General features: G+C 38.6%; 1 protein-coding gene across 1 annotated transcript; it reads left to right on the top strand.

The window, feature by feature from the left end:
- On the top strand, window positions 1340–7104 carry LOC109830532 (DNA-directed RNA polymerases II and IV subunit 5A-like). Its single transcript, XM_020397812.1, has 4 exons — window positions 1340–1609; window positions 2075–2257; window positions 2332–2445; window positions 6716–7104. Exons 1-4 carry the CDS (start codon window positions 1412–1414, stop codon window positions 6839–6841), a joined length of 621 nt encoding a protein of 206 aa, XP_020253401.1. The 5' UTR covers window positions 1340–1411; the 3' UTR covers window positions 6842–7104.

Genomic DNA, 7338 nt, shown 5'->3' with positions numbered 1-7338 from the left:
TGAAGTAATAAGGTAACTATTCATCAATGAATAGTCTAAACCCAATCATAGTTTAGGATTTTTAACATTTACGAGTTGACGGAAGGACTAACATCGCAATACTAGGGACTAATATCAAAATATGAAGATGTTGGGGATTAATATCAAAATATCGATGATTTAAGTGCCTAATATTGAAAAAAAATATTTTTTTTTCATGGAAAACCATCTTAACTTTCGTCCAAATTCAACTTACTACCTTAGTTTTTTTTTCTTTATGAAAACAACCTACATTTGCCAACACATTCTCAATGTCACACATTTTTATTGTTCTGCTAAAAAAACACTCAAAATGCATTTTATCCTTAGCCCTCTTCTCCCCTCCTACATCTTCTTCCTCCTCCCTACGTATGGAGCACCATATTTGATTTACTGTTTATGCTACAACTTTTTTAGTAAAATACTGTAGCATGAACAATAACTTCGAGCGGAGAGGGCTAGATTCTATTTACTGTTCATGCTGCAGTATTTACTATAACATGAACAGTATTGTATAATTTTATTTATATTTTTTAATATATGAAAAAACAATCTTAACTTTTGTCTAAATTGTAACTTGTCGTCTTAATTTTTTGATAGAAACCACCACATTTGCTGACATGTTCTCAACGTCACACACTTTGACAAGTTTTGGTGAACAAAGTCCTAAAATGCTTGTTTTGCCCGCGCCATATTCTTCTCTATCCATCTGTTCCCTTCCCAAATCCCAACCCTAACTCTAACCCTAGCCTCCTTATCCTCCTCATCTCCCCTTCTCCCTCTCCCTCCTCACCCCAACTCCCCTCCCCTCTCCTCCTCCCTCTTCCTCCGCGAGCTTCTCCTCTCCCATATCTCCCCGAGTGGGAGCTACGAGTAACTTTGGGGAGGATGTGGTGGTCATAGAGTGGCATCAGTGTTTGAGGTCGAGTTTTAAAGAAGATTGAGGAGGAAAGGAGGGTGAGAGAGTATGGCCATATCTCCTCCGTGAGTTTCTCCATACGTAAAGTTACTATTCATGCTACAGTATTACCGTATCATAAACAATAAAGCAAATCAAGTGTATTGAAACTTGGGTCATTCTTCAAGTATAGAGGAGTAGATATGATTTCTAAATCAAATATATTAAAACTTAGATCATTCCTTTAAGTATAGATGAGTAGATATGATTTATAATTCTAAGCATACAACAATTAAATTAAATGTATTAAAATTTAGAGGAATGTAAGTTTAAAATGCACGGGTGCACGCTGGGCCGTGACGGGCCCGATACAAGAGCTGAACCAACCGGCCGAGCCAAACTATTAAAAAAAAAAAAAACAACTCTTCCCGAACCCTTAAACCCTAAAAGAAGCTCCCCCAACCGCCCAGGGTTTTCTTCCTCCATCCGTCCGCAATGGCGGCCTCCGAAGAGGAAGTAAAGCTCTTCCGCATCCGCAAGAACATCTTGGAGATGCTCAGCGACCGCGGCTACGTCGTCGCCGACGAGGAGCTCTCCATGGATTTCAAGCAGTTCAGGGATAAGTTCGGCGAATCCTTCAAGCGCGAAGACCTCCTCATAAACAAGTACAAGAGGGACAATCCCTCTGATCAGGTCAGCTCTCTCATTTTTTTTCACTTTGGCACCCCGTAGTTTACTCATTTTTTCACTTTGATACCCCCTCGGATTCTGTTTGATTAAATTTGCAATTGTATTTCGGTTCATTTTACCCGGTCGCTAGGAATCGATAATCGCATGATGCAAATTTAACAGAAAATCTAAAGAATTCTGGACCACGGGTTAGCGGAATGGGATTGAAACTTTAGGATATATCAAAGTATTAAGAAGAGTACTTTGGGGATATCAAAGTAAAAAGAAAAAAAAAGGCTCAACTTTGGGGTACCAAGTCAGAATAAGCCACAGTTCAACAAAAAAAGAAACGTCTGGTGCTATTCAGATGTCTGAAGAATGGAACTCCATTAGTTTCTGAAATCAAGTATGAAGAAAATCTGTGTATTGATGAAACGGGTTTCTTGTAATTCACCCCTTATTGATTTTGCCTAATTTCCCCATGGTTAGATCTATGTCTTCTTCCCCAACGATCCAAAGGTTGGCGCATCTCACATCAAGCGGTATGCTGAGCGGATGAAGCAAGATAGTGTCTTCAAGGCAATTGTGGTCGTTCAACAAATTAGTTCATTTGCAAAAAAGGGTATTCAAGATCAAAGTTTCGCTCAGAAGTTCCGGGTGGAGATTTTTCAGGTGGGTGTCTTTTGAATGCGTAAAGATATGTCCTTTAGTTCACAAGTTGCTCACTGTGGCTTGTGAGAATGCAGGAGGCAGAGTTGGTGGTTAACATCAGCAAGCACATGCTTGTTCCGCCGCATCAAGTGCTCAGTGACAATGAGAAGAAAGCGTTGTTGGAGCGGTACCATCTGAAAGAAACTCAGGTTTTTTTCTCTCAATGTGAATCTTACAGCATGTGGGTTTAGACTTCTAGTGCCTACGTTGTTATCTTGTAGTTGTTTCTTTTTCTGTGGCCATCCTGATAGCATCATTGTTCTGATTAGATTCAATTGCAAACTATAGATTCTTGTTTGAAATTCTAGGAAAGAACCCATGTGTATTTTACACATTATTTCTGTTGATGGTGGAAAATTTCAAGTATAGAAATCCTAATGGGCCACTTTAATGTCTACATCTTTTGTAAGATATAGTACTGTAAAAGTGTGAAGATTTTGCCTATTGGGCCTAGTTATGCTGTAGAGATGAGTGCTTCTTATAGCAACCTTATCATGTTGCATGGATTAAATAGACATGACCAAATAGGCAGGTCTACCTCATCAATTGGCTTCAAGATATTCATGATTGAAGCTATTTGGCACCAGCATGTAGAGGGTTAACATTAATCGTTCATGGATGGGAGTTTAAATTCTTTCATGCCCTTGTCATTGTTGGGGCGTATGAGTCTGGCCTATTCTAAATTGTATAAGATATGGGACCACTGTCATTGATCTAGTAGCGAAAAGCTATCGATATGAACACTGCATTCAATTTGAAGAGGAGCTATATCCAAGTTTAGTTCATGAATTTATGATCCTAAAAAATCTTTGAAATTCTTATGGTCTACAATCATAATCGCGTTCTAGCACATACAAGCTGTAGAAAAAATGGACATAAATTTTGTTTGGACCAAAGTTGTCATCAAGGCTGAAACTTGACTTACTTTGCTTCTAAAGCTTGATATCTTAAGCTAAATTACTAGAAAGGCTAAAGCCTAAAACCTCACCAAGTATTTGATTGTTTGAAGAGGGTATCGATAGTGGTAAAAATGCTTGCTGGTTTTCACATTGCAGCATATGATGGCAGTGGATGGAATTAACTTGAATGAGTTTGCCTATGGATGTAGCCACAGTAGAAGTTGAGGCCATAGTTTATTCTGGTTGGCGGCGGTTGCAACCATGACCCACCTTTATGCATGTCATGAGGGATCCGTGGAGAGCAAAAAGTGAGTGTTTGAATACATGATGAGTCATGAGGATAGTGATGGGATGAAACTCTTGGTTGGAATACTGGCCCCTACCAAATAAATATGATAAAGCAAGGAGTTTAAATTTGATGATTAGTTGTAAAATTTTTGACAATTTTAGAGCAGTGAAAATGCTAACGGGATGGTATGTAATGGATTTAAAAAAAAATGTTAACCCATGACTTGTGGACAAAAAACAGGTGTCCGGTTTGAAATCATGCAGTGGTTCTCTAAATACAGATTTTCTGTCAAACATTTGCTAGTAAATTTTTTATGTGCTCATCATCTTGCATGCTCTCATGTTGGTATATGAAAGAAACTATTCATTTCTATTGCCTTAGTAGTTAGGACAGCCTAAACTTGCTAGATGTTATCCCTAACATGTGAAACTCCCATGAAATGGATCCCTGTACTCCTTTCTGTGATATCATACCGAGCTCTATATGGCACAACTTATGCTAGATTAAATAGACATTACAAAAAGGTAGCTCTACTTATCAATTGACATCAAAATTTCATGATTCAAGCAATTTGGCATCAGCATGTACAGGATTGACATTTGGTCGAAGCTGTTCATCGTATCTGGTTTAGTTTTCTTCTTTTTTAGAGCTTCTCAACTATGAGGTGTTTTCCATAGTCTAGTGTAATTTAACGTGTGAAGAATGCAATTTGATGGCTAGGTGTTCTAAGGATAATACTGTCATATCATGCCCGCTTTAAATGAATAAGCTGTAGCCCCTCACATTTTTGCCACGCAAATCCATTCTGATAGCATTTTCTAGAAAGATGCTGATTAGATTTCTGTCGCTGGTCCCAGATATTTTGTCCAAATCAGTTATTTTATTTTTCGAGGAGAGTGTACGACCTCTTCTTTGTGTTACATTGATACTGAATATGGTGCCTGGCATCTTGCGCAGATGTCCAACAGAAAAACCTTCAATGATAAGGGGAGACACCTGGTTATCTAGATATGTACAGAAATGAGTATATATATATAAGGGTATGTTCCTGAAAGTCTAAATGAAAATGGGTGCACACTTGTTATGGTTGTCTCACACCATTACGTGACGCGGTTGAAACTTGATTTTCAACGTTTACTACTATAAATACTGATTCCGCATGATTCCACATAAATCGATTATGTATTACTGTTGTTCAGCTGCCCACAATATGAACATGTTTTACAGATAAGTATACTCACTAGCACCAAGGTTTTAAATGTCGGATGTCGGGTTCATGTCGGACGGCTGAAATCCATGTCGGATAGCGAAAATCGGAGATATATAGGAGGACATGGACTAAATATCGGATTGCCATATCGGGTGGTGCTCATATGTATAATATCATGTTCTAAATGTAATCTAAGCATTCCTAAATTCAATATAGGCATACTTTGTAAATTCTAGAGGCGACGCTGGCAATGGGTGGATTCCGACGTCGCAGGGAGGCAGAGTCGACGACGGGACGTCGCAGGGAGGCAGAGCCGACGACGGGACATCACAGGGAGGTAGTGTCGAGGCTCTTCTTCTTATTTTACTTGGGGTCCTTCAGATGAGTAACCGACCACCCTCTTTCTTTTATCCCGACGACAGGATACCATGCCGTCCTCGGGTTCGATTGGGGTTCGGATTTCGGGGCGCAACGGGAGATGGACGATGGGGGGCCGAGATTGAGGTGGAGAAAGGGCATCGTCGTTCACGAAAGGAGTGATGGGTTCCCAAGTCCAATGCAACCTTAATTTTTCTCTTTTCTTTCTATCGGGTTCATAAGAAACCCTTAAACATGAGAACAGGTCAAACAAGTTTGAGTTTTTATCACTAAACCCAAACCCGATAACAAAAATAGATCTAAAAAAAGGTCATATCGGCCGATTTTTCAAAGCTGAAAAATCGGTTGATATGCTTGATATGGCCCCGATATTTCCGATTTGGTCATGAAAACCGATATACGAGTTGAAAACGCCCATGTCGTGTCGCTCAAGCCCTCAAACCGACATGTCGGACATGTCAGCCGACATTTAAAACCTTGACTAGCACACGCTTTCCCAGGGTGTTTAACACAGATAAATGAGGTAATATGTAGAAGATAGAAGTTTTATTGAGTGGCTTTAAAGCCTTTGTGCAAGTTAAAAAGTGAAACTTGGGACTGAAAGGGCTGATCTGTTGTAGGGCATGCCAGCTGGAGTAAAAGAGGTCTACCTTATAATCTCATATAGGTTTTCTTTTGTCTACTGTTTGTGACAAAAAGAGAGTAAACAAGAAATTACAAGAGGCGGATGCGGATGCACTTGGTGATGAACTGGGGTTTCATTAGAAACTTGAATTGCTATGCTAATTCGTTTTTTTTTTGAAAGAATGTGCCACAGAAAAGTGATAAAACTAATGAAATATCCTTACTTGTTAATCTTGTTAATCGCTGGATATAGGGAAGAGTGTCTGCATCCTGGGTACATGTTTTTTTGGCATCTTGGTTCTGTTAAAAGTGGCGACAATTGTTTCCGTGGTAGCCAACCCCACTTTACCCCCACAATGATTTATTTTTATTCGATCTCAAGTGTATCTAATGTTGGAACACGGCCTTGTTGATTTTTCTTTCCTTACTTTAATATTGTGAAACTGTGATCTCAATATTATCCTCTGAACGTCATGGTGTCACTCTTTTTTTCTTTTAACATGTGCCTATCAAAGTTGAAGCAAGTAAAACTTGTTAACTGTTAAGCGGCAGATGTATGGCTCTGACTTGGTTATGGGAGTTCCATGCCCGATACCTGACCACAGCCCGCCTTCATAGAAAAAGGAAAATAAAATAGAAGAATAATAGGTAAACATTGTTAATGCTGATTTAGATGACATACCATCTGTCTACTTTCGAACATCCTATTGGCCAGTGGTATTTTATTTCTTTCATATTTTCTTTCTGGTTCTGATCAATTGGTTTAATCCATTCTTTGCTCAATCTCATGTTCGTTTATCATCCATATTCTATTGCATGTCAGAACACTGCTTTTGGTTACATTTTGAATGTGTATGTTGAAACAATATCACAGTAGTTGCTGTGACTGCCAAATTTGTCCTCATTGTGTATTTTAGCTCATAAACCTAACGAGACATGCTCCAACTATATACGCTTTCTTCTAAAAAAAAGTCTCTTCTAACAAGTTAATGTTCTTTGTCTGTTTGAATGGTTTTCAGCTTCCTCGAATTCAACTCGATGACCCAGTAGCAAGATACCATGGACTCCAACGTGGACAAGTCGTGAAGATCATTCGCCCTAGTGATACTGCAGGCAGATACATTACCTACCGATATGTAGTATGAGTGTCTTATATTTATTTTGACTTTTAAACATTTATAGATATATGCTTGACTTTTAGTTATGGGTGAGGATATAACATTTTTTTAAACTTGCTTAGGCTTGAAAATCTCAAATCCTTGTCACCATCGAAAAGATTTCCGGCTTGGGTTTGCTACCATGTCCACTATTTTTACTGTCCTTTTGCTGTGATAGAGCATGTCATGTCACGTTTAAATTCACTAGCAGTTATAGGATTACTTATGAAACTTATTTGTAGTTCATGCTAGTATTCTCCACTACGTTTTACTTTGGGACTTTACTATGATATTGTTAGCTGAAGACAGTGAAGAGCTATTTCAACAAATTTGTGGACATTCTCTTTTTTAATATGCAACTCGCAATGAAACTTCTGATGATGTTAAGAACATAACCAACCTAACCTGCATCATTTACAAAGAAAGCTCAAGTTCAAAGTGCATCTCAACCTTCAAATTCATTTACATTATATTCATTATTGTTG

The sequence above is a fragment of the Asparagus officinalis genome, chromosome 2 (genome assembly GCF_001876935.1).
Source record: "Asparagus officinalis chromosome 2, Aspof.V1, whole genome shotgun sequence".
NCBI lineage: Eukaryota > Viridiplantae > Streptophyta > Magnoliopsida > Asparagales > Asparagaceae > Asparagus > Asparagus officinalis.
This window is presented reverse-complemented; position numbering and strand designations above follow the sequence as displayed.